Source organism: Budorcas taxicolor, chromosome 13 (assembly GCF_023091745.1).
Source record: "Budorcas taxicolor isolate Tak-1 chromosome 13, Takin1.1, whole genome shotgun sequence".
Taxonomy (NCBI): Eukaryota; Metazoa; Chordata; class Mammalia; order Artiodactyla; family Bovidae; genus Budorcas; species Budorcas taxicolor.
This window is the reverse complement of record NC_068922.1, coordinates 24961126-24989053: the sequence shown is the minus strand read 5'-3', so window position 1 is coordinate 24989053 and position 27928 is coordinate 24961126. Positions and strand designations below refer to the sequence as shown.

The window sequence follows — 27928 nt, the reverse complement described above, 5'->3', positions numbered from 1 at the left end:
CAAAGCACAGCCTATCTTTACAGAGAACTGAACCTGATTCATTTCCTGCAAAGCACAAAGGAGAAATTCCACTTCTTGGCTGGTTCCTGGGCTCCTGCCTCAAGCAGGAGCGGGATTAAGAGAAGACTAAGGCCTGTACTCTAGATGGAAAGCGCCAGCCTGGATCCTACTGACACTGCCAGGGCCCCCATATGCTCCCTGGGTGCACTGCACCCTTGCAAACCCCATGCCTTCATTGGTAAATGGAGTTAATAGGAACTAGAGGGCCTTCCCACTTCTGCGATTTAATTAACTATGTTCCTCAGAAAACAAAAAGGAGATTTTCCATGGCTTTCATCTTTCACTAGTAAAATGAGGACCCTGGATTATCAACCAAACGTGAAGTATACAAAACCGAAGGTTAAAAATTAATACCAATAATTTTTTGGCTTGTTCATTTTGTTTTTCTCTTTAAAAGACCTAGGACAGGGCTTCCCTGGTGCTCCAGTGGTTAAAAATTCACCTTGCAATGCAGGCGACATCAGTTCGATCCCTGGTCCAGGAACTAAGATCCTACATGTCTCGGGGCAGCTAAACCTGTGCACCACAAGTGCTGAGTCCATGCGCCCCTGCACTCTAAAGCCTATGCTCCACAAGAGAAGCCACCCCAGTGAGCAGCCCGCACACTGCCACTAGAGAATGGCCCCCTGCATGACATCAAAGATCCAGCACAGCTTTAAGAAAGAAAAAAAGACCTAGGACAGTGTCTGAACCCAGTTTGCTCTGGTTACCATCTGTGACCGAGGAAACAACATCAGGATACCTTCCCACAGTCTTCTCTGTTCTTCAAGCAAGGCATTTGCTTGGTTTTAAGAGGCAGAATTCAGCTGTCTTCTGCCCACCCTGAAGCCTTTTGTGGGTTGATCCCGTTCCTGTCCCCTCTTTCTCCTGACCCCAAATGTCTGTAAACACAGGTACCGAATCAGAACCTTGAGAAGGCAGGTTAACCCTATGAAATACCAACATGATTTGCAAAAATGTCTAAATCTTCAGGATCTGTGCCTTTTGTTAAAGGGCCAGGAAGAAAAAAGAAGCAAAGCGAGACAGAAAGTGAATATCCATTATGAAAAAGCAGATGCTAAGTGAGGGCAGGGGCTTCCCAGGTATAAAGAACCCACCTGCCAATGCAGGAGACATAAATGATACGGGTTTTGATCCCTGTGTCAGGAAGATCCCCTTGAGGAGGGCATGGCAACCCACACCAGTATTCTTGCCTGGACAATCCCATGGACAGAGGAGCCTGGCAGGCTGTCATGGCCCACAGGGTTGCAAAGAGTTCCACGCAACTGAAGCAACTGATCACAAGTGTTTCCTAAAAGCTTGTTGAAAGAAAAGGCTGTGCTAACCTCTTGCTAAGCCCCTCCACCCTTTCATGTGGTGGCAGGGCAAACAGCCCTGTGTTTCTGGCTTTCATGACCAGTCATGGGGGGTGCTGGCCACACTGCACGTCTTCTTCCTGGAGCCATTCATGTCCTTCCCTGGACTGTCAGACAGTGGAGTGGGTCTCATACCCCAACCGTCCACAGTTCTGAAACTGGGGAGGAGGTTCCTAAGAAATGAGGCTCATTCGGCAGAATGTCCCTTGCTATTCCCTATACCAGGACACAGACAAGAACTGCTAGCCTCTTGTTTGAGTGCCAACCCCAGCCAGTCCTGCATGTGCCTAGCCCCAGAGACCACCTGGACTAGATGCTTCTCCAGCAGGTAAATCTCAAGGCTTCATGTTAAGTCATCGGAGTTTCTGAGTACTTGAGGTTTTATAAATCAAGATCAAATTAACATTCCGATGTAGGGGTCTGTGTTCAGAAGTATAAACGCACACACGTGCAGTAATAAAAATCAGAAGCTGCCTTTTGAAGCTTACCCAGAGATCTTTCTTTCGTCTGGTTGGTGGACCTCACCACCGGAAGGCTTGCCCGAGTCCGGCTGCCTCTGGAGAAAGGACTGGGAGTTTCTCCCTCAGACATGGCTTCCAAAGAATCAGCAGACGCCTCTGATAGATGCTCCACTGGGTCGCCCAAGTTGGGAGGCTGAGGACTGTGAGAGAGTTTGGGGCTTCTCGTCTGCAAAAGGCATTTGAAAGAAAGTGGGAAAACAGATTGTTACTACTTAAGCTGAAAATATTTTCTATACCATCAAGATCTGCTGAGCTGGAAGAACAACATGGCAACAAAAAACAGTCCATTGGAAGGGCTGGATATAGAAATAAAGACCCAGTGGGTCAGAATCTCAGTTGTGCAAGTTACTGGAAAAAAAGTTGTCCCTGAGTGAGTATTCCATTAAGGTTTTTATCACTGGACATAACAGTGCAAATGCCAATTCAAGCAAGGAGTTGAGGACAAGGTGCATTACAGGCTTCCCTGGTGGCTCAGATGGTAAAGTGCCTGCCTGCAATGCAGGAGGCCCAGGTTCAGTTCCTGGGTTGGGAAGATCCCCTGGAGAAGGAAATGGCAATCCACTGCAGTATTCTTGTCTGGAAAATCCCATGGATGGAGGAGCCCGGTGGGCTACATTCCATGGGGTTGCAAAGAGTTGGGACGTGACTGAGTGACTTGCTTCTTACATTACTGGAGAGGAGGATAGCAGGGACTTCCCCGGTGGTCCAGTGGTTAAGAATCTGCCTACCAGTGCAGGGGACTCGGTTCGATTCCTGACTGAGGAGGATCCACATGTCGTGGAGCGACTCCGGCTGTGCCACAACTGCTGCACTGCACGCTCGCAACAAGAGAAGCCACTGCAATGAGAAGCCTGTGCTGCGGTGAAGAGTAGCCGCCACTTGCTGCAAAAAAAGCCTGCTCGCAGCAACGAATACCCAGTGCAGCCAATAAATAAAAAGAATGACGGCAAATTAGTTCCTTTTGCCAGACAAATTCTGGCAGTGGTTATAATCACAGCAGATAGGACGGTGCATATTTTTATAACCTCACACGGAAGATGCCCTCACACCAGAGTAAACTGAATACAACCAGTCCTCTAAACTCCTCTCTCTAGACTGTTTCCAAAAATCAATAAAATACAACTGTGACAGAGATATTTCTATCACACTTGATTTCTTTTCTTTTGAGGCAGAAATTCCACAATTCAGACTGTCTAGTTTCGGTTATCCCTTAACCTTGACAAACAGCAGAAAGTACCTATAATAACTCAGACACACATAATACATAATTGAATTTCTCGCTTGGTTATCTATGCTGTAATGAATCTGTGAAACATTCATAAGTTATATTGGTCAATAACATTTCTTGAACATACACTGAGCACCGTGAGCAACTGAGACAGAAAGACAGATATCACACTGCCCGATGTCAAAGATTTTCAAACTAATTGGTGAAATTAGTGAAGGATAACAACACAAGATAGTGTGTAATTAAGCTTACACCATGAACTGTTTGGTACGTCCATTCATCCTTTCAACGAACACCTACCAAGTGCCTAGTATATTCCAGGTACATGCTAGGTACATGCTAGCACATGGTTTGTACTGGGAATAGAACAACAGGCAAGACAGATATGATCCTGCCCTCATGTGCTTACAGGGGACAGACGCAGAAGACACTGACAGTGAGAATCCAGGCTGGCGAGGGGGTGTATTTAGTGGAGAACTGGAAAAGCAAGTAAACTGTGATCTCCAGGACGATGGAAGTTGGGAGAAGGGGACACGCCAGGGGCGGGGGCGGGGTGGGGGGGGGGTGAAAAGACAAGGCAGCGTGTGCAAAGTTCCCAAGGCAGAAAGAAAGAAGTGGTAAGCCCTGGAGACCAGCAGACCCCCGACGCCACAGAGCCCTGGGGTCAAGGGGAGAGCTCTCACTCTGACTGTAAGCTACCAGAGTGTCACCTGAGGCAGCGAGAACGGGGAGGGGTCAGGATCAGGTACAGTTTTTATAAGATCATTTGGGCTGTTGTGTGGAGGCTGGAGGTTGTACATGTAGAAGGTCAGAGAAAAGGAGTCAGGGAAACTGGGGGGCTTCTGCTGAATGAATGTGAAAGTTGCTCAGTCTGTCCGATTCTTTGCGACCCCATCAACGGTAGCCTGCCAGGCTCCTCCATCCATGGGCTTTTCCAGGCAAGAATACTGGAGTGGGTTGCCATTTCCCTCTTCAGAGGATCTTCCTGACCCAGGGATTGAACCCATGTCTCCCACATTGCAGGCAGACTCTTTACCATCTGAGCCACCAGGGGCTTCAGGTGTTCCTATGTTGGGTGCATAAATATTTACAATTGTTATGTCTTCCTTTTGGATTGATCCCTTGATCATTATGTAGTGTCTTTCCTTATCTTTTGTAATGTTCTTTATGGATAGGTGTTCATTGAATGAAAGCCTGATCTCAGCTTTCCCCACCCCGAAAGCCCACCCCTGCTTCATTACATGATTCCAGGCACCTTCCAGATGGCAAGTGGATCCGAATTAATCAGGTGGTGAGTCTTCTCTTATTAAACTGCCAAAGGTGCTGATGGTGGTGGGATATAGGCAGCCCCCAGGAGCTATGTTTTTGTTTGTTTGTTTTGGGGGGCGTGATGGTTGTTTGTATCCGTTAATTTCTTCTAAGTTTTCCTAAGGATGCTAATGTACTTTGAAGTTCAAAACACCAAAGCACTTACTTCTCAAGGTAGGACCAACTTTGTGGGTGAACAATCGACTCAAGTGTTTAAAAGGGTTCTGGGTTTTGTTTCATGCTCTGCTGTGGCTGCCTTGAAACCCTTAATAATTTATGGAACAAGGGCTTCCCAGGTGGCACAGTTGGTAAAGAATCTGCCTGCCAATGCAGGAGACACAAGAGACGTGGGTTCTATCCCTATGTTGGGAAGATCCTCTGGAACAGGAAATGGCAACCTGCTCCAGTATTCTTACCTAGAAAATTCCATGGACAGAGGAGCCTGGTGGGCTACAGTCCATGAGGTCACAAAGACTCGGACACGACTGAACATGCACACTAAGAATCACACAGAGTTGGTCCTGCCTCAAGGGCACAGAACTCTTTCAGGGATGCCCAGGTGTGCCTGGCACTCTAAGGGAGCCCTTTGAGGATGGGATCATCAGCTTCTTTCCCTTTTGCTAAACGTACCAGGAGACCCGTCTTGGTAGGAGCACTACTGTATTACCTAGACATCCACACCTTGCTACAGGACATTTCCATAGAGGAAAACAGGAATAAGGTCAGCACAAAGCCCCTGGTACCCCCTTCATGGAGGTGGCCAGCCTAGGTGTTCCACAGGAAACTCTCAGCTCAGATCATAGATCCCCTGGAGAAGGAAATGACAGTCCACTCCAGTATTCTTGCCTGGAGAATTCCATGGACAGAGGAGCCTGGGGGGCTCCAGACCATGGGGTAACAAAGGGTCGGACAGGACTGAGTGACTAACACAACACATCACGACCAGAAAGACAGACAACTATCTCTTTGCTTTGGGTTTTTCCATGCAAGGTCCCAAAGTAGTTTATTTTTCATAAAATCTGCTTCTGTTACAAAGATCTGGATCTGGCTTTGGCACTCTTTTTAAGAGTATTATTAAACTTAAAAAAAAAAAATCAACCCTAAATCATTGCCCAGCTCACCAAGAGTTATATAAATTCATATCATCCTTCAATGAAATAGCTACCTGGTTACTACGCTCAGTGGAATATCAAGTCAAAATGTCCTCATCCCTGACTTCGATAAGAAAAAAAAAAGAATATACATTTAGTTTAGCAAAATGGCCAAGTAATAATATTACTTAAAGCAGCATGAACACAATGACAGCTTCTGCTGTCTGGTCATCTTTGCAGCCTACGGCAGACACGATGCATTTGATGAGTTGTCATTTTCCATTGCAAAAGGCAATAATCCTTGAAGAAAATCAAAATAAAATTTCGATTTCTTGTTCAGGGTCATCTTGGCGGGCGTACGTATAAAAATAAAGATACGAGGGCTCCATCTTTTTTTTTGAAACTTCCTATCCACAGCCATTCAGTTCCAAATATAAACTCCTGTTCTCGTTTTTATGTCATTCACTTTCTCGTTGCAAACTATCACTGCGTATTAGCAATCTCCTCACACCGCGCTCTCCCTGCGGATGCCAGCTCGCTGCTGAGACATCGTTTAGGGCAGAAAAAAGACAATGAAAATTGCTGACACTGGTGTCAGGCACTCTGTGATATGACATATTGAAACAAAAAAAAGTCAAAAAGCATTTGAAACAGGGACTCGGTACTCAGCACAGTGTGAGGATCCAGGGGTTAAAAGGGCTGTATGTGACTGTTGAGCTCATAATGCATATAAGGGACATTTGGGGGCCAAGAATAAAATACGTGTAACAACTGGACAAAAAGTGCTACGAGGTGCATCACTGTGATAGTGCAGGGCAGAGTGAGGTTTAGGGGATAACTGCTGACATTAAATAATGGGTCCAGAGAGGAGGAAGCGCAGAGGTGAGGAAGAGCTAGGGATGGTCTGGGTGAAGTCACCCACTCATGCTTTCTCTCTGTATGACAGCAATATGGCCGGAGAAAGGAAAGATTTTTAAAATTTAATTTATTTTAATTGGAGGTTAATTACTTAACAATATTATGGTGGGTTTTGCCATACATTGACATGCATTCTGAGCCCCCTCCCACCTCCCTCCCCATCCCATCCCTCTGGGTAGTCCCAGAGCACTGGCTTTGAGTGCCCTGCTTCATGCTAGGAACTTGCACTGGTCATCTTGGAAAGATATTTTAATACCCCAAAAATGGGTGGGAAGATACTTACACAGTTCAGATTGGTTAAGAACACAGTCTTTCTGTTGGGTGTAACTGTTCTTGTTTTGGCTCAGGAGAAGCCTTTTCTCAGACATGCATCATCTACAGCATGGCATTGGGGGCCCCTGCCCTGAGCCTCTGAAGAACGCTGCCCCTAACTGGGAAGCTTCGGGAGGCAGAGGATGGTGGAGATGCTTTCTGAGCAACCTGGGCAGGACTCAAGGGTCTGGAAGGCTAGATTTCACTCAGCACTTCATGGGCACACATGACACCAACTCACCTCCCTCTTCCAGAGGTTTCCCTAAACCATCAGGCGACCCCAAACTACCTCAAACCGGAAGTTATTTGGGGTCGTGCAGGAAGGGGCGGCCTGCATAACAAGGCCACCTGAACCCCACTCATCCATTCTAATCTTTCCTTTTTCAAAAAAGGCTTTCCAGAGTGGCCCAGTGGCTAAGACTCTGTGCTCCCAATGCAGGGGGCCCGGGTTCAATCCTTGGTCAGGGAACTAGATCCCACCTGCCGCAACCGAGAGTTAGAATGCTGCAACTAAGATGGAAAATCCCCCATGCACTTTCCAAGTGTGATGATTTCAACTCAAAATTCCAGCCAAAAATGTGATGTCAACCCAAGAGAATTTTCTAGGTGTCATGCACTCTTATGAAAGATGCAAGGAGCAAGATATTTGAAATTCACAAATATTGAATGATTCCCTGGACTTCAGCTTTCTTTACCACCCCTCCTTCCAGCTCCACTAATGTCAGAAGAATTGACAAATTGCCCCACGGAAGGTTTAAGCTTCAAAATCTGCTCAGAGAGTCCTTTCTAGAGCCACAGAGCAGTTCTTTTGCCCCCTCCTCCGCCCCTCTGGTTTCTGAAGTCTAAGGCTTCTGCTGGGTTTGGGTCTGAGGATGTGAAGACCAAGAGCTCCAAGACGGCACACGGGCTTCTGTCCTTACATAAACCCAGCTGGTGGCGGGCCGCAGCCACAGAGGACCTGCCATTCTCAGGCGCACCCCAAGATTCACACCCTAGGGTGGGCGCTTTTGGAGCAGCGGGCCCCGGTCTCCCCACAGCTCTTTACCACTTCGCTCAGCTTCTGTGGCTGATGGCCAGAAAAATGAGACCCGAGCAAACATCTCCTCAGGGCCTTTTCTTATGCTGATGGCCAATCTGGGGAACACACTGAAGACATCCCTGGTTCTAGAACATAACAGACTGATGTGAGAAGTGTATTAAGAGAGAGCTGTACTTAGTTTTGTAACAATTATGTAGTTGTTTAATTTGGATGAGCTTGGAGCTAACGACTTAGAGGAGAGAAATCAGCTTTTGTTTTTTAATAGAAAACTTGGGTGCAAGCATTAAAGGGCCCCACTGGTAATATAAATACACACGGTTGTTTAGTGTGTATTTGGGTGCTTCCTGGGAGTGAATCTGTGGACATCTGTCACTTCCGGGGTAACCAGGAACTTCTGGGCCTTATAACGAGCAGGACATGTATGCACACACACCTCCCATTCTAATACCAACTTTTAAATGCGCATATCTGAAATCCTCATAAGGACCGATTTAAGTTTAGCCCTGAAAATCAGTATTTCTCTTCCCCAGCTTGGACAAAGGGAATACGTTTTCCTCTAGGATTTATTTTTGATGAATTATCCTTGATAAACTCAATTTATACCCTGTTTCTTCAAGGGTAATATTTCAAGCCCTTCCTCCCTCTTTCTACCAAAAGGGTACCCAGACATTTTTCATGATTTTCACCTGTGAAAACAGAAAGATGTTTGGTCTGGAGTAAAATCAGACGATTCAGCAGTTGAGCAAAGTACAACTGTGTCTTTTGTTTCCCCATTTTCCCTTCACTGTGGGTATTACTTCATTATCAGATGAGAAAGATGAAAAGGCCATGAGGCTAAGTAGTCACCACCCCTTCCTCCCCATTGAGAGTCGGCCACAGGCAAGCTGAGTGAGCCAGGGAGGGCCCCTCCACCAACCCGCTCTCGCCAAGCAAAGCCCCTTCTGCAGATGCCAAGAAACGCTTGACAAGGACATCTCTGTGCAGACACAGGGACTGCCTTGGTGGTCCAGTGGTTAAGAATCCACCTGCCAGGGCAGGAGAAATGGGTTCGATCGCAGGTCTCGAAGATTCCATATGCCTTGGGACAACTAAGCCTGGGCATCACAACTACTGAGCCTGTTCTAGAACCTGTGAGCCACAGCTGTGGAGCCTACGTGTTGCAGTGACTGAAGCCCATGAGCACAGAGCCCACGCAACAACAGAGGCCACTGCAATGGGAAGGCCGCACACTGCAGCCAGACAGCAGCCCCGGCTCAACGCAGCTAGAGAAAGCCCGTGCGCAGCCACCAGCGCAGCCGAAAAGAAACGCGTCTTAAAAGGTGAGTCTTAAACAAAAACAGAGAAGCATCACATGACACAAACACACTCTCTCTCAGTATTTGTGCATCAAATGACTCTTCTGAGATACTACCAATTTATCTTCCCTGGTAACTCAGCTGGCAAAGAATCTGCCTGCAATGCAGGAGACCTCAGTTTGATTCCTGGGCTGGGAAGATCCCTTGAAGGAGGGGTAGGCTACCCACTCCAGTATTCCTGCCTGGAGAACCCCCATGGAGAGAAGAGTCTGAAGGGCTACGACCCATGGGGTTGCAGAGTCAGAAATGACTGAGCAGCTAAGCACACGGCACAGCTTGTCCTCGTAGCTGTCAGCTAGAGACAAGCAAAAAAATGTTGGGAAATCTACCCCCATCCCCAACTTCCTGCGGAAACTGCCAAACCTTTGTGTCCCAAGGCCTTTCCAGGGGGAAGGGCTGTGAACAGTGCCTTAGTGTTACAGAGGCCACCCCGAAGAGTTCCTCTCTAGACTGGACTCAAGGTAAAGGCATTTGGAGGATGAGTCTGGGGTTGCCCACTCTTCCCCCAGTGGGAGAGGAGGAAGGCTGCTAACTGGTCAGGAAGAGGCAGGTAAGTGACTTTCCAGGGCCGGGAAGAGGATGCCGGTGTTAGTGGTGCTGGTGGTGGTGATGTTCTTCAAATTATGGAGATCTGGATTTCATTTACAGGGAGTAGCTCCCAGTGGAGGAGGGGTGTGTGGTGTGCTCACAGTGGCAGAAAGTGTGTGCCTTGGTTTAGCTGGGCAGACAGTCCCAAGAATCAGCCTGCAAACAGACCCCCAGGAGGCTATCTGCTGAGTCCCAGGGCACCCAGAAACTTTATCCAGTTCTATCAGACTAGACTCGATCCTTAGACTTTCTTTATGACCCCAAGTGATGAGAATACATTTCTTAGTAACTGCTGAAATCAAATCTGATTTACAAAAATTTAAAAATTTGATACTTCCTGTACTAGATGGTCAGGGAGAAAAATCTGTATGTAGTACATATTTAATAGAATAAATCAATCTAGAAACGATTTAGAAGGCTGGTTAACAAATTACAATGGAGCCACACTATGGGATTGATGCAGTCATGATCAAGGTGTTTTAAAGAATTGTTTTTCCATAATATAAGAAATGAAAGCAAAGGACTTCCCTGGTGGCTCAGTGGCCAAGACTCCACACTCCCAGTGCAGAGGGCCTGGGTTCAATCCCTGGTCGGGGAACTAGATCCGACATGCAGCAACTAACAGGAGCTCACATACCACAACTAAAGATTGCATATGCCACAGGAAAGATCAAAGATCCTACAAGCTGCATCTCAGACCCGCGGCCAAATTAATAGAAAGAAAAAAGAAATGGAAGCAATACACCCGAATATTAGCCTTGGTTTCTTTCACACAATAGTATTATGAGTAATGCATGTGTGCCAAGTTGCTTCAGTTGTGTCCAACTCTTCTGAGACCCCATGGACTGTAGCCCACCATGAGCCTCTGTCCATGGGATTCTCCAGGCAAGACTACTGGAGTGGGTTGTCATTCCCTTCTCCAGGGGACCTTCCCGACCCAGGGATGCAACCTAGGTCTCCTGGATGGCGGGCACATCCCGTAAAGTCTGAGCCACCAGGGAAGCCCATAAAATGAACGTGTCAGTCACTCAGTTGGAAGAAACTTAGCCTATTGTGAGTAACGTGCTTTCTTCTTTATGTCTCCAACACGAGGATAATACTGCTTTTGCAGATCAGAGAATTCCTGGGTAAGCGTGCTATTTTTAGAGTTTTTGCAGATCAGAGAATTCCTGGGTAAGCGTGCTATTTTTAGAGTGGATCACTGGAAGGGAAGACTCTCACAGAGCATTTAATCCAGAAGGATCCACATCTTCAGTGACCTGAAGGTACCCACACCCATCTTGGGTTTCTCCTGCGTTAAGCTCCTGCGGTTAGATTCCAGGTAAAAGGTTCATCCTCCAAGAGAGCCTCTAAATGAGGACACACATTCATGGGGAAAACACAGAAAAGGAGTCACATTTCCATTCTCATGTCATGCAAACTTCTGCAGGAATCCAGAACTGCACAGACTTCCAACTTCCAAAAAAGCAACAGTTAAAACAGAAGAGCCCAGAGCCGTCCATTCAATTTTGAACATGCAGATCATGCGTTCACATTTTAAGGAAACAGACGCTCCCCTCGAGAGCTCTGACATCATTATAGTAACTTCATTTTAAGGCTCTTTCAATTTGACTCCAGGTAAATTAAGAATTTTAGCCATTTTCTATGATCTCTTGGATATTTTTCTACTTTCCAACACCTTCATAATGTGTAGATGATGTGATTGTTTTATTTTTTCCTTTAAGAGGTCTGTGCCTGGAGAAGAGGACAAAGCGGGCTGACCCCCAGACAAGGTGCAGCTGCTGCCACTTCCGGGATTTCTGTCAACCTGCTGACTGCCAACCTCACGTCCTACCTGAAACATAGCACAGACTCGCTTCTAAAAGAATACCTTGAATCAGCTACTCTCTGACTTCCCTTCAAAGCCAGAAAGAGGTAAATCCTATTTAAAGGCGATAAGGCCTGGCTCACCATCATCTCTTTTTAGCGTCCTTCCATCAGCAAGTTCCAAATCTGGATCTCATTAGCTCAGCCCCCCATCCACCCCTTTCAGATGCACGTTCCTGCAATTATTATTTAGTGGTGTGCTTCCTCTTGAAGGAGTTGATGTAAAAGAAAAGGCCGGATGAAGAATAGTGCTGTTCTCCTGTTGACCCTGTCTGTTGTGTTGATGGATGTCCCTTTTCTGAAGGCATGAGCAAACAACGCTTCTTTTGGAATTTAAAACAGGGAAAACAACGTGGTCTCGTGAAGGAGTAGTCGTACTTTGTCTTATAAGGAGTATATCACATTTAGAGAAAATACCATGTATGTCATAAAAGTCAAAGCTACATTTAAGGTTCAAGCTAATCAGAGTTAGCTACATTCATAAGTTTGTCTCCTCCTCTTAGGAGGTTTTGCCTTCCGATTTTTAGTTTATCATCCTGAAGGTAGGTGTCTCTCTATGGCAAGCTGCCTTAAATCAATCAGGTTTTTCTCTCTCTCTCTTTTTACTTTTGACACAAGACGGTGTGCATTATAAACAACAGTTTCCGAGGCTCTGGCTCCTACCGTCCTCCTTGGAAGAGGCTTCGGGCAAGGCGGCAGATGCCGTTGTAATTCAGAGAGCCTGGAATGCACTTAAAAGGCTTCGGGATAAAAGGTGTCCGCCTGAGGACTGCTGGTTCTGCAGTGATGAAAGGAAAGGCACCTGCTTGCAGGCTTTCAAATTCAAGTGAAATACGAGCATAACACACAGTGTGCTAAATATACACCTTAGCAGGCATCCTTAGGAAAGCCATTATTAAGCTCATCCCCACGGCCCAGACTTCAGTCTGGAGAGGATGTGGGGGTCCAGGCCTCGGGGTGATGCCCCTAGAGCTTAACTACCTTGTTGTGAAACTGAACAAGCTTCCCGGCTAGCAGCCTGTCCTGGGAGGTCTGAAGATGTCCATCCCCACAGTGAAGAGAACCTTGGGGAACTGGATCAGAGGGGATACTGTGGTGCCCGAGGTCACCAAGCTTTGGGGCTTGTGGCCAGACCCTCTCCAGGCATCCTGGGAGCAGAGGCTGCTGTTATTTTCAAACTCTCGTTTCTAAACACACGTAGCCCATCACCACCACCAACTGCCCTCCAGTCTCCCTGGAATGATTTTCAAATGAAAACACACCTTGTGAAAATTCTGAAGAGGAGCTTTTCAGGCCAAAGATTCTTTTTCATTTTCTTTTTTGACCGCACCTCACAGCATGTGGGATCTTAGTTCCCTAACCAAGGATCGAACCTGCACCCCTAGCACTGAAAGGACGGAGTCCTAACCACTGGACCGCTAGGGAGATCTCAGGCCAAAGATTCTATTTCCCTCTAGTTCTGCTACAGGAAAGAATACCAGGATTTGGAGAGGGAAGGAAAACAAGATTTAGAATGAGAGGACTTTCCTCTTGTTATCAGGCTGTTCTTGCCAAATGAGACTCCAATCCTGCTGTGCACTGGCAGAGCGACCCCACAGGGAAACTCTGTGAACCTTAGTTCTCACTTTTATAAAAGAAGCAGTATCAGCTTGATGTAAAAATTGTGGTGAAGAGCCATGGAAAAAAATTCACAGGAATCTGTCAACTATAAATGATGGAAAACGTTTAGCTGCCCTTATGCAGTACGATTCTCTTGAGGATGGTTTGAAATGGCTTGGCTCCCTACTGGAGATTCCATGGTTTGTGGGGTTCTATGTGAGGAGAGGATACAGCCCACCTCTTACTGTGACCACCTTGCCTAAAGTCGGTAAATGATTACCAACTTCAAAATAGAGATTCTGACATCCTCGGAGGCTCTGAGAGTCACTGCTTTATTAAAGAGAAGGAAGAACGTCTTCAATTTCCAACCTTAACTCTCATCCCTCCTCCTTCAAAAAAAAAAACCCTACCGTCATTGTAACTTGTGTTTTTTTCTTTTTTAAAAAAAGCTCTTGGGACTTCCCTGGGGGTCCAGTGATACAAGTGGTTCAGGCCTGATCCCTAGTAGGAAAACTAAGGTCCCACATGCCATGAGGTGTGGCCAAAAGTTTTTTTAAAAGCTCTTGAAAAAATTCTCACATATCCCATTATTTGCTGCTGCATCAAAAAACAAAAGTCAGCGTTGATCATTTATTTCAGGCTCTAAGGAAAAAAGAATAGTGAGGCGGACTCCAAACTAGAAAACCCCAGATCACGATGTCAGGTCTCTAAACTAACGGCAGCCTGTGAAACTACAGGGACGAGCTTACATGTTCGCTTCCTTTTCTGAGTTTCTGTTTGGTGCACAGTATGTGCGCAAGGAAATCTTAAAGATGTCTCCATTTTGCATGAATTACAGAAACACATGAGAACGATTAAAAACGCGTGCAAAAAAATTAATGGTAAACACCCCCTTGGAATTGAGATGGGAGGGTAGGACCACGGGTCTCTGCAGCATGCGCTGCCCAACTTTTCCTTCTGTGTCTATTTGTTTGGGCAGGAACTTTCTAATTTGAGCTCCTGACCTTGGAAAAGATCAAAGAGACTGATTATTAAGAAAAGGAAGGTGAAGAGGTCACTGACCCCTGACCGAATGGACAGGAGGTCACATAGGCATAAAAGCCAGACTGCTGGATGCTTCTGCCTAAACACAGGTGTGTTTAGGGCCTCACAATAAACACCAAACAGTTCTTATCTGGGCGATAATAAAGAAACAGGCCACGTTTGGGGGATCAAAGGATGTGAGTGGCCATGTGCCAATGGACCGGTTGGCACAGGTATGCAACTTGCCAGGTTTCCAAGTGCTGGAAATTCTCCCACTTCCTTCCAGCTGTAACATTCTAAACTGATGTATTAGGAAACAGGGGGCACTAAGGATCACGGGGAAATAAATAATACATTGACACTGACTCTGTAACTTACTAGCTGTGTGACCTTGGGCAAGTTACTTAACGTCTCTGTGCCTCAGCTTCCTCATTTATAAAATGGGAACCACAGGACACCTACCCCATGGGGCTGGTGTGGGAGGTTTTAGGCTTGTAAAGCATTTATAACACTGCTTGGTGCTAGAGATATGTCTGCCCCTATTTTAACTGCAGTTTTGTGGGGGATTTTTTAAGTTATTTTATTTATTGGCTGCACCGCACAGCATGTAGGATCTTAGTTCCCCACCAGGGATCAAACTTGTGCCCCTCGCATTAGAAATGCAGTCTTAGCCACTGGACCGCCAGGGAAGACTCCATTTTTAATATTAAGCTATACGTCAGTGACCTGGTCTGTTTCCCACACTGGATGTTTTGGAGTCATGGGAAGGAAGAGTCCCAGAGCTCTGAAGATTGTTAGAAGGCAAGGTTTGTTTTCTGCCATGAGGAAGCTGATGCGGCCGGAGCCCCGCTTTTCAGAGGGGCTGAACAGATCTCTGAACTGCTATTGCGTTACTGCTGACCCTACACCTCCATCTGTGGCAAGTACATGAAATACTTAGAAGCAAGCATGCTATTAGTGTTCGTCTTTAATATTCACTCTCACGATTAAACAAAAATGCACACGTTTGGGGATGCTGCAAGCGTTTGGCTCCAAGAGGGTGAAACCAGGGCAGGAAAAGGGACAGGCTGACACAGATTAGAACGCCACACGCAGCCGAGTGAAGGCAACGGGGGCGAGGTGCGACGAGAAGAAAAGGTACTAACTCGCTGAGATGATTCAATTTTCATCAAGTACCTTTGAATGTCAAGTTCTGCCTGAAGAGAGACCAGCATGCACTGCAAAGCCTGTGTATCAGGAGAAAAAAGAGAGAGACAAAAAAAAATAGAAAAGAAAAAGAATGAAAACAGGAACAGAAAAAGAAGACTTGACCCAAAAGAATCATCTGTTTGTTCACAATGAAGATGCAGCACAGTGAAGCCCTCTCCCCCAGAAGAAAGGCAGGAAGGTGGCAGTTCCATCCTTAGGACTCAGAGAAATGCAGGGAAGCCAGCCCTGATTGGCAATGAGTTTCCCCCAAAATATCTCACTGTGGGCCCTTCTAAACTCCCTGGGTCAGGGGAGAATATGTCACCCTGGCTTGCTGTCCTTGAAGGTGTCTCAAGGCTGCAGGGGAGTAACCAGAGTCGGAATGAAACTCCAGCCTCGGTTAGAATGCAGTCTGGTGGGGAGCCCCAACCTGCCATCTTGATTGGCGCTCATCACTGGCCACCTGGCTACTCGACAAGACCAGAGCCCAGGACTCCGTGTCTGTACTCTGCCACACGGGATGACCAGGACTTTTCCTGAGAAGATCCAAGGTGATCTTCCACTTACAGGAACAGATCAGAATTATTGTTCAGGGAACAAATTCTGACATCTGAACCTGACTGACCTTGGAGGATGCCTTCAATTTACTAGGCTCACTGTACTGGTGTTTAAATATTTCAATTCTTGTTGATCCACTAATTTTTGGACTACTTAATTTTTTTAAAAGACATGGTGGAAAAATGGTTTAGTTTTTAAAAAACAAAAACTTCATCATCCTCATGCAAGAAGAGTGACTCACTCTTGCATCCGAAATTGGCCAATAAGAATGTAAAGCAAAGTCTTAAAGAGATGTCTATACAGTCATGTTCATGGTGCATTCTTCAGAGTAGCCAGGAGGTAGAAGCAACCCAAATGTCCACCAGCAGATGACTGGATAAACAAAATGTGGTCCATACATACTGAAAGACACTCAGCCTCGTAAAGGAATCCTGTCACATGCTACAACACTGATTAACTTTAGAACATAATACAAAGTGAAATAAGGCTGTCACAAAAAGACAAAAACCGCAAGTTCAGTTATTTAAAGTACGTGGTCAGTTCACACAGATAGAAAGTAGTATAGTGGTCTCCAAGGGCTGGGGAAGGGGGTCCCTACATGTTTTTAATGTATGTGGAGTTTCTTCCCTTTTTTTTTTTTTTTTTGATGTGGACCATTTTGCAAAATCTTTATTGAATTTGTTACAATATTGCTTCTGTTTTTAATGTTTTCGTTTTTAGCCACTAGGCATATGGGACCTTAGCTTCCCAACTGGGGATTGAACCTTTGCTGCCTGCATTGGAAGGTGAAGTCTTAATTACTGGAGCACCAAGGAAGTCCCATGCAGAGTTTCAATTTAATCAAGTGAAGAGTTCTAGAGACTGGCTGCATGACAACACGAATGTACTTAATGCTACTGAACTGTACACTTATAAACGGCTGAGGTGCTCAGTTTTTAAGTCACGTACGTTTTTCCATAAATCAAAAGAAAAGAAAAAAAAGGAAAGAATCAGCCAATGAGATGTCATGGCTTGGCAGCTCACTTCATAACTTACTGCACACACATACAGATATATCTATATGGATAATCAGCATACACAGAGCCTCTAAATACCATCATAATTGAACTATACAATATCCATGATTCATATCACCACCACAGATTGAGATATAGATATATACTATGTGTATATTTCTTTTATCTCTGAATTATTTTGTATTATTTAGATCCTAGTCTCAAACATACCAGACACAAATCTCCGCAAGAAAAAGAACACTTGAATTCAGAGGGCTATTACCAAATGTACAAAAGGCAGGTCTCCAGACAAGAACTGTACTAAAACATTCTACCCAGATTGCACTTAGGGGTTAAAAAAAAAGGAAAAGACCTCGAAGGAACTTTTAAGAAAAAAGGGGAGTGACCCCACTAGAAGAACTGTTAGCTAGACTGACCTCCTAAAGCCCTTTTTGAGGTGAATATGTTCTTGCTTGAAAGGGGAAGGTTGCTGTAGGGGGTCTGATTCATCAACTATGAAAGCAAGACCCTAATGCAGACCACAAGTAATAACATGATAAATAAAAGCGTAAGATGCAAATAGGATGACCGACCTGAAGAGTTGCTATAGACAGACAAGAGGGTAAAGGGCACAGAAAGTCAGAGTTTCCACCTCAAGGAGATGGGGAATAAAACAGGCCGAAGGCAGAGGGCCTGGGGGGACATCGCCCAGCACAGAGACCAGAGAGAACGAGCCGGGTGAAGGAGACCTGCGCCCTGATGACAGGCTGCCAGGAGGGGAGGGCTAGAGACCGCAACCTCTCTCTGCCGAGTGGCAGAGCAACAAGCTTAGAGAACCTGGGCAAGAGGGGGCGAAGGAAGTCACCAAAGCGGCCGCTGTGGGTGACAACCACCTGAAACTGAAGGAAGAGGGGCCAGAGAGACACCTAAACGGTTACAAGGTTCCACACTTGAAGCAAAACCAACTCTGGCTGCATCTTTCTTGCCTTTGTTGACTGAGGTCAGGGAAACGTAGAAGGTGGAAGAAGCAGAGCAGGAAGGACCCAGGGGTCCTGCGGAGGCAGGAGCTCATCTCAGGAAATGCAATGGAGAACTTCCCTGGGGGTCCAATGGTTAAGAGTCCATGCTCCCCAAACAGGGGGTGTGTGTTCGATCCCCGGTCAGGGAACTAAGATCGCATATGCCGTGTGGCACCCCTCCTCCAAAAAAAATATAAAAAAAGAAAATGCAACGGCTTCCACAGAGAAAGGGCTCTAGAACTTGAGGCCACAGAACCGCGACCCTCTACAATAACACAAAATTTCTTGGGATTACAAAATGAAACTCACGGGAAACTTTTTCACTTCTCGCCAGGCTCCATCTGCGTGGAAAAGGTTTTGAGCCCAGCAGTAAGAAAGCAGTGAAAGAGAAGTGTATTCTATTAGGCCACTCACATACTCCTGTCAAATCGAGTGTGTAGAACTTAGAAGTCTGATTTATGGATTTTGACTATAAACTAGAAAATTGTTCCTAAAAGAAAAAAATAAGTAAATAAAAGGACTAAGTGGGAAGGAAGCTGAATGTCTGTGAGTCACTTCAGACAATGACAATGATGATCAAGTATTTTAACAATATAACGAGGTTACATCAAGATTAAGGGAAATGTAACTGGAAAAAAAATGACAGGTCACCACCACAGGGAAACAGCTGGAGCAGCAAAAATAATAACGCTGTACAAATTAAACAGAAGGACACTTTGATTTCCTCAAAGACTCCTAATAAATCTAATAGCTATCCAAGGATGAAAATGGCAGAGAAACTACAGCTGTCACTGTTATACAGAATGGTACTTGGGATGTCTTTGAAAGACCAAGTGGGGTGGAAGGAAAAGAGGATCACAGTTTTCATGCAGCAGACAGAACCAAAGATGAACAACACATAGTATTTATGGGACTTCCCTGGTGGTCCAGTGGTTAAGAATCTGCCTCGCAAGGCAGAGGATGTGGGTTTGATCCCTGGTCAGGGAACTAAGACCCCACAAGCTATGAGGTACCAACCAGAGAAGCATCACAATGAAGATCAAGCACAGTCAAATAAATAAAGTTCACTTGTTTTTTTAAAAAATACAGTATTTATAACAGAAAGGGATGAGTAATATTTATTTTCTCTGTTTTGCCGTATCTAAGTTGAGAGTTATATAATAATAGAAAAAGAAGAGTATGGCTACGGCGGCAAGAGTGCAATGTACGTCTCTACTGAGCAGCAATGAGAGAAAACCTGCAAAAGATGTTGGAGATGGCCAGATGTTTTGCACTCACTAAAAGAGTTCTGGTTTTGTTCAGAAATTGGAGATTCTTCTGATACCACTTTTCCTTTAGTCAACTTTGACAGCTTGGGAGTAATTTAACCAGTCTGAAGACTAACTGGGGTTAAAGACAATGCATTCAGGGAAAAATGAAAAGGTCTAGTGAAACATGTCTATACTGGCTTCCCAGGGGGCTCAGTGGTAAAGAATCTGCCTGCCAACGCAGGAGATGTGGGTTCGATCCCCGGGTCGCAAAGATCCCCTAGAAGAGGAAATGGCTACCCACTCCAGTATTCTTGCCTGGGAAATCCCATGGACAGAGGAGCCTGGTGGGCTGCAGCTCATAGGTCCCATAGAGTCAGACATGACTGAGCGACTGAACACGTACAGAAGCCCGTAATTACACAGTAATGGCCGAGTTGCCCACCATATGTTCCAACATGAAGCTCTAACTGTGAGAGCCTCAACTAAGATTCTTATTCATGTTCCTAAATTTACGGACACATATTTCCTCTTCCTCCTCTCTTACTGTCAAACATTCTTGTTCTTTATTTTACAAACTGAGAATTATCAGTATTAGTTTCCACTGAGTCCAAGACTCAAGGGAAGCAAAGTGCTATTTTTATCATAGTTCTGAAAGCCTACTACTGTCTTCCTGATTTTGAAGTCACATGACAGTGATTTAATTTCCTTAAGCTTGACTCTCCTTATCTGTAAGTGGAGACATTAATAGTATTTATGTCGCACAGTTGTTATGAGGATTAACTGAGATCGAGGCATAAAACACGATACATCATTCCAGGCATAGGCTAAGAATGCAAATGCTAGGAATTTGAAACTTTAAAAACATACGTTGTATTATCAAAAAGATGCCTTCGTTAAACAAATAACCAAACAATAAATGTCAAATGTCTTAAAATTTTGCACACTGCTTTGGTTCAGCCATTCTATTTCGAGCAATTAATTGTAAGGAAATCTATAATGACCCACAAGAGAGCCCCGCGTGGTGCTGTGCTTGTATACTGTGAGGTGAGCACACAATGGAACCAATCAAATCAAGCATCACTAAGGACGATGCGTAGCTGACTCTCTAACACAGAATAAAGCTCACACGTATAGTCATGCTAGAAGACTGGCACACGTGGTTTTCTTTGGAATCTATATGCTTAGAAACAAATGGATACACAACAAAACGCTAACCCACGTGTGCTGTTGTTTTTTCACTAAGTCGTGACTGACTCTTTCACAGCCCCATGGACTGTAGCCCACCGGGCTCCTCTGTCCATGGGGTTTTCCAGTCAGGAATACTGCAGTGGGTTGCCATTTCCTTCTCCAGGGGATCTTCCCGACCTAGGGATCTAAGTCACATCTCCCGCATTGCAGGCGGATTCTTTCCCACTGAGCCACCAGGGAAGCCCCATGTGGGTTATGAGAGCATAAATGATTCTTTTATTCTTTATCTGTTCTTTCTAACAGTTCTAGAATTTACAAGTATTACTTTTGTAATTAAAAAGTAAGAAATTATTTTTAAAAGTCACCTGGGATTTGGCATCCACTTTTTTGCATTTCCTTTTCTGATTTCTTCCTACCTCCAAAAAGACTTAGCATTGAGTATGAGTTATGAGTAAAACAAAAGGAGGAAAAATACTGTATTCATTAGAGAGTCTTGAAACGGGGAAGAGCGATAAGATTATATTTAAAGGCATTGCTTCTATCACTTGTAATCTTGCCATTTTGTTTTGTCATGTTGATGAGTATCAGTTGCACCACAAGGGGGCGCCTTGAACTTAGCAAGTACAGTAATGCAGTAGCCCGCATGATGGAAGGAAGCAGCTGACACCGAAACTTAGGGAACAGAGCACACTCCACAGTGACTGCTTTGCGAAGCCTTCACCCTCCTCAGTATATCCGCACAGGGTCCCTTGTATTAACACAAACTCACTTTGGCCAGTCTTTGAAATAAAAACCACAATGGGCTGACTGCTTGTGTGAAGTGAAGTCGCTCAGTCGTCTCTGCCTCTTTGCGACCCCATAGACTGTAGCCCACCAGGCTCCTCTGTCCATGGGGTTTTCCAGGCAATAGTACTGGAGTGGATTGCCATTTCCTTCTCCAGGGGATCTTCCCAACCCAGGGCTCGAACCCGGGTCTCCCGCATTGTAGACAGACGCTGACTGCTTGTGTAGTGACTACCAATGATGAAAAGGGAAAGAGAGTTGATTTAAAATTAGTAGCCACTGTGATACAAAACCAAAGAAACCAACAAAAGCAGGTGTTGGGAAAACAGTCTTAGAAATAATTCGATCCTAAAGACACAGAGGAACCTAGAGATGAAAGCAATTTCAGGTTATTCAGGGTGGAAAAAAAAAAACAGAAAGGTTACTCAGTTGAGAAGTGTTAGTCATGCAGTCTGCTCTCTCCATGAAAGTCTCCAGGCAAGAACGCTGGAGCGGGCCGCCATTGCCTGGTCCAGACCTTCCTGACCCAGGGATTGAACTCAGGTCTCCTACACTATAGGCAGATTTTTTTACCATCTGAGCCACCAGGGAAGAGCCACCAGTTGAGAAACCCAATTGTAATATACTGCCATTTAAAAAAAGTGTTTAAAATAAAAAAGATGGAATAAAATGAGGTGGACCTGTGAGATTCCGTAAGACATGCTAAGATTTATAACTGATGTAACAACGCAGTAGACCTTTGAACAATTTGGGGTCATAACAGGCTCCCCCATCCCCACCTTGTAGTTGAAAGTCCATGCATAACTTCTGACTTCCCAGATCTTAACTACTAATACAGCCTATTGTTGACAGGGAGCCTTACTGATAACATAAACAGTTGATTAACACATATTTTATATGTTACATGTTTAGCTACCTATATTTTATGCATTCATGACATATCTTTACTTAATTTTTTTTTGGTATTTCTAGGTTATGAGGTTCATCTGCAAGTTTTTTTCAAACCACTACAAATCTCAAAAAAGTTTCCAATATATTTATTGAAAAAAATCCACATATAAGTGGACCCATGCAGTTCAAACCCATGCTGTTCAAGGGTAGACTGTAATCTTAAAATGCAGCGTGAAGTCTGAGGATTCTGAAGGACAAACACACAAATTAAAAAAAGGCTGCAACATGTAACAAAAAGAGTCCAGGGTAGAAATCATAAGAATTTCTGATTAAATTTCTGATTAAATAAAAACCTTAAGAAATCTTAAGAATTTCTAATTAACTAAAAATCCTCAGTAATTCTGTAGTGAATTTAGGACAATGATTGGTAATATGACTTTTGGCAGGAAAACTGGGCTTGAGCCTCAGTTTCAACACTTAATATCTCTGAGACCTTGGGATGCTATCTTGGGCTGTGTACCTTGGAAAGGCCACCTTCCTTGGTCGTGTGTAGCTTCATTATCCATAAGATAGTAGAAGTAGTAATAAGACACAAATTACAGTTTGTTGTATGAAATAAAGTAACTTATAAAAAATGCTAACCCCAGTGCCTAGCATACAATAAGGCAGCACCTGGTTTAATAAGAGCCTGAGGGGGACTTCCCTGACAGCCCAGTGGTTATGACTTCACCTTCTAATGCAGGGAGTGTGGGTTTGATGCCTGGTCAGGAAGGGAAGATCCCACATGTCTCAAAGCCAAAAAAACAAGACATAAAACAGAAGCAAAATGGTAACAAATTCCTTAAGACTTTAAAAACAGTCCACATCAAAAAAATCTTTAAAAAAATAAGTCTGATAAATACTAGGATTACCACCACTCCTGTGCAGTATGTGGCTAAGAGAAGTATCTGAACACCTCTGTGAAATGTTGGGAAGGAGTCTGATTTTAAAAAACAAACTTAGTACACGTATGCATACAATGGAGTGCTAGTCTTCAAAGCAGTGGGTTTGCAGGGTCACACAATTACTTCTGTGACCTTGCCGCTGTCTGCAAAACACAGATCGTGAAGGAAGCAAGCACACCTGCCACCTGTAGGGGCTCCAGTTCAGCCAGTTCCTCCTGGACCGGCACCACCATGATCCATGGTGGGCAGCCACGGGTGCCACAGCGACTCCAAAATATTATAGACTGACCCTGGTCATTCCTCTTCAGTTTAGTGTTTTCAATCTCCTCCCTTTCTAGCACCTAGAGCAGGAGACCTATGAGATGCAACAGACCGATGAGAGATCTGATATAGTCCGTTCTCATGGAAATGAAAGGTGCTTTGCGCACCTCTTTGCCAGAGTGACTGGCGTCTAGTGAACAGACCTCCGAGTTCCTTTCCTGATCCTCCACGTTCCCACATAACAAAGGGGGAAACAGTGACTTGGAAGTACGCCTGCCAAGTGACACACAGTGTTTGGGAAGAGTTAACCCGGGTCATCTCCACTAGGGTGACTGGTGTTTCCCCACCAGGTACAGCCTATGGCCACCCCAATGACCGTAGGACTCTGCTTGAGTCCTCAAGAGGACTCTGCTTGAGACGTCCCTGGAGGACTCTGCTGACTTTTCCTCAACAGCATTTAATACCACTGGACACACTTGAGACTTAACATACTTAGTTACTTCTTGTCTGTCTCCTTGGCCCCCTACACACGCACACACACATGCATACACTCACACATGCACACACACACACATGCACACACACACACATGCACACACACAAATGTGACCACCAAGAAGTCAGGGTACCTCCAGGTCTCAGATTTCCCTTCTAGGATGAATGGATGGAAGAAGGCTGGAGGAGGTGGTGGTCTCTGGGAGCCTGAGCTTCCTGCAGCCTGCTTGACTTGAAGGCTCTTCCTTGGACCATCAACCACCTCATTGGGTCTGAGGAGTTCAGACATGTGTCTCAGGGGCTGTTCTTATGCCCAGCAGGCTAGTGAGCTCAGCCACACTTAACACCAGCCTCTCCAGCCCACCACAGGTCCTTGCTCCATCGAGAGCATTCCAATCCATCACCCCTGCTCCCGCACGCTTTTGTGCTCCTTGGCTGCTCTCTCTCACACCTTCTTGAAAGGAGGAAAATCTCCATCAGATATGGAATTTCTGTTTGGCAGCGTTTCCCTTCCATTTTCACCAAAACCCTCCTCCCCTGGAACATGAAACTCAATCAAAAATTCTCAAGAAAAAAAGACCTTCCAAACCAGAGGTTTCCATTTCTCCCTCATTATACAAAGGCTTTGCAATACATCCCACGCTTGCTTTAATACGGGCCTGTCCAGGAAGCTGCTACAGAGGAATTAGGCTTCATGGTGGGATGGAAGTGCCAGTTAATACTGGCCTCGGCCGTGATCTGACTAGACCTTGCCTTGGGAGCAGCCTTCTCGTGCTTAAGACCTCAAGAATTTGAGGGGTGGGGGGATAAATCAGAAGCTTGTGATGAACACACACACACTACTGTATATAAAATATATAACTGGGGTTTTCCTGGTGGTCCGGTGGCCAGGACTCCAGGCTCCCGACACAAGGGCCAGGGGTTCAATCCCTGGTCAGGGAACTAGATCTCATGTGTCACAGCTAAGACTCAATGCAACCAAATAAAATAATTTTTAAAAAAGATAGATAATCAACAAGAATTTACTACTGTATAGCTTACTATTCTGTTGCGACCCCATGGGCTGTAGCCCACCAGACTCCTCTGTCCACAGGATTATCCTAGCAAGAATACTGGAATGGATTGCCATGCCCTCCTCCAGGAGATCTTCTCAACCCAGGGATTGAACCTGGGTCCCCTGCACTGCAGGCAGATTTTTTACCATCTTTTAAGGGAAGCCTCCTAATATTCTGTAAGAATGTAAATGAGAAAAGAATCTAAGAAAAAATGAATATATGTATATATATAACTGAATCACTTTGGCGTACATTTGAGACTCACACAACACTGTAAATCAACTATACTCCAATTGAAAAAAATCTGAAAGAAATTTTTTTTTTAAGAATTTTCATAGGGAGGAGAGGTGGGAGAACTGAATTTTAATAGGGAGGGGAGGTGGGTAAAAAAACTGGGTCCTCTATTAAGTCCAGTTGAGAATGCAATTCTAATTCTCTTTTTTCTTCCACAGGAAAGGGACCCAGAGTCTGGGACCTCTTGGATCCCCAAACCTGCCTCAGAAACGCACTGATTCACACCCCTCACGAGCTGGCGCCCAAACCCACTGCTGGACGCATCTGAGTGTCTTGTCTTTGTTGACCTACAACGAGGAGGGGCTGGCCTTTTCACACCCATCTACTCTGGAAGCTTCCAGGATAACTGGCAGGGATATTTCAGGGGGAGGGAGTGTCCTGTGCACACTGTGTGTGTGTTGGGGGGTAGGACTCCAGTGGTCCAGAAAACCCTGGCTGACAGTAGATGCCCAAGCAACATAACACAGGCATCAGCCTGGGCCTCAGCTGCCTTCAGTATAAAACAAAGAGTTTGGGATTTCTCTAATAGTCAAATAGTTAAGAATTCACCTTCCGACACATGGGGTATGGGGTTCAATCCCTGGTGGGGAAGCTACGATCCCATATGCCTCACATTCAAAAAACCGAAACATAAGACAGAAGCAATACTGTAACAAATTCAATAAGGACTTTAAAATGGTCCACATCAAAAGACCTTTCAAAACTAGAAAAATACATAAATAAAACAGAGACTCAACCTGTACCACAGAGCTTAGCTTTAGGCTTGGCTGCCTCTCAACACCCTTGGTCACACCAGAGAGCCCCCGTCACAGTCATTCCCAAGGAAGGCTAAGCACGTTGGGTCAGAGCTGCAAGTCCTCCATAGCCAAGGCTCCCGGCACGGGTGGGAAGAACCCGAAGCCAGAAGCCCCAGGGTTCGGCACTTGTTAACTGTTTCCCTCTGAAGGAGTTACTTAACCCAACACTGGGTTTTGTTCAGGGCCCATTGGGCCCTGGGTCTTGCTTTGTGGCTGTTGCTTAGTTGCTCAGTCATGTCCGACTCTTTGCGACCCCGTGGACTGTAGTCCTCCAAGGTCCTCTGTCAATGGGATTCCCCAGGCAAGAATACTGGAGTGGGTTGCCATTTCCTTCTCTAGCGGAATCTTCCCGACCCAGGGATTGAACTCGTGTCTCCCGTGCTGGCAGGCAGATTCTTTACCACTGAGCCACCTGGGAAGTGAGGTCTCCTTTCCACATCTGCAAAATGACAACAGCCATCTGGCTGACCTCACAAGGTCACCAAGAAGCACTGAGATAAACGAGACAAAAGCACTGCTACCTGTAAAGCTCTAAAAATAACAAAGCAGCGGTGTTGTTATTAAGAAGCAGAGCTTGAGGCATGCTACCGTGTTTTGTTGCTTAAGAAGGAGTCTGGCTGTGTCTGTCCCCACCTCCTTGGCTGCAGGGACACAAGGCCTCCCATACACAGCTTCAGTTCGGCAGCGGATCAAAGTCCTGGTGGCGGATGTCAGCTCTGCTGTCCCCAGTTGGGGGCCTAGGCCATGATGAGGGACTTGCTGTCCTGAGGTCTCAAGACCCTCCTTCCCACGGAACTGCACACTTTCCTGACCCCGACCTAATTCCAGGTCAGATCTCCGGTTATCTGCCGCCACATACGTGTGGATCCTAGCAGGCGGCGCCTGGCCAACCTTCCCACGCCCACCAGCCCACGTTCCTGAGAGCTCAGTGCAGGCCTCTGGCCTCATTTCCCAGCTTCTGGCCTATTAACCTCCAGAAACAACCCAAATACCTTTTCGGAGCTGAAAATTACTATGAAAACAAGTAAGCTTTACTGGCAGATAAAAATACCTTTTTATACATATACTCTCAATAATAATAATAATAATAATAATAATATGCCTTAGCAGATCAATGCTTTATTTTTTGTTTTTATTTTTCAGCCTGCATGGGATGTGGGATCTTAGTTCCCCAACCAGGGATCAAAACCATACCCCTTGCAGTGGAAGGGCACAGTCCAAGCACTGGCCACCAGGGAAGTCTCACAAATACTCTCCTTGACAGTTCCATTTCACTGCTAATAGCCAACACCTAAGATGATGCTGTGAAGATGCTGCACTCAATATGTCAGCAAATTTGGAAAGCTCAGCAGTGGCCACAGGACTGGAAAAGGTCAGTTTTCATTCCAATCCCAAAGAAAGGCAATGCCAAAGAATGCTCAAACTACCGCACAATTGCACTCATCTCACATGCTAGTAAAGTAATGCTCAAAATTCTCCAGGCCAGGCTTCAGGAATACGTGAACCGTGAACTCCCTGATGTTCAAGCTGGTTTTAAAAAGGGCAGAGGAACCAGAGATCAAATTGCCAACATCCACTGGATCATCGAAAAAGCAAGAGAGTTCCAGAAAAACATCTATTTGTGCTTTCTTGACTATGCCAAAGCCTTTGACTGTGTGGATCACAATAAACTGTGGAAAATTCTGAAAGAGATGGGCATACCAGACTACCTGACCTGCCTCTTGAGAAACCTATATGCAAGTCAGGAAGCAACAGTTAGAACTGGACATGGAACAACAGACTGGTTCCAAATAGGAAAAGGAGTATGTCAAGGCTGTATATTGTCACCCTGCTTATTTAACTTGTATGCAGAGTACATCATGAGAAACGCTGGGCTAGAAGAAGCACAAGCTGGAATCAAGATTGCCGGGAGAAATATCAATAACCTCAGATATGCAAATGACACCA

At 45.3% G+C, this 27928-nt stretch overlaps 1 protein-coding gene across 9 annotated transcripts in view; it reads right to left on the bottom strand.

The window, feature by feature from the left end:
• The window catches only part of KIAA1217 (KIAA1217 ortholog), a 349091-nt gene that overhangs the window by 166460 nt on the left and 154703 nt on the right, over positions 1-27928 (bottom strand). For 5 of the 9 annotated variants that reach the window (XM_052651328.1, XM_052651331.1, XM_052651337.1 and 2 more), the window contains exons 3-4: positions 15409-15489; positions 1904-2102 (exon numbers count right to left, since the gene is read on the bottom strand). In XM_052651328.1, the coding sequence (XP_052507288.1) occupies positions 1904-2102; positions 15409-15489 (280 nt within the window). Of the gene's footprint in view, positions 1-1903; positions 2103-15408; positions 15492-27928 lie in introns of those variants that run through there. The other 4 variants (XM_052651330.1, XM_052651339.1, XM_052651333.1 and 1 more) reach the window with 2 other exon arrangements.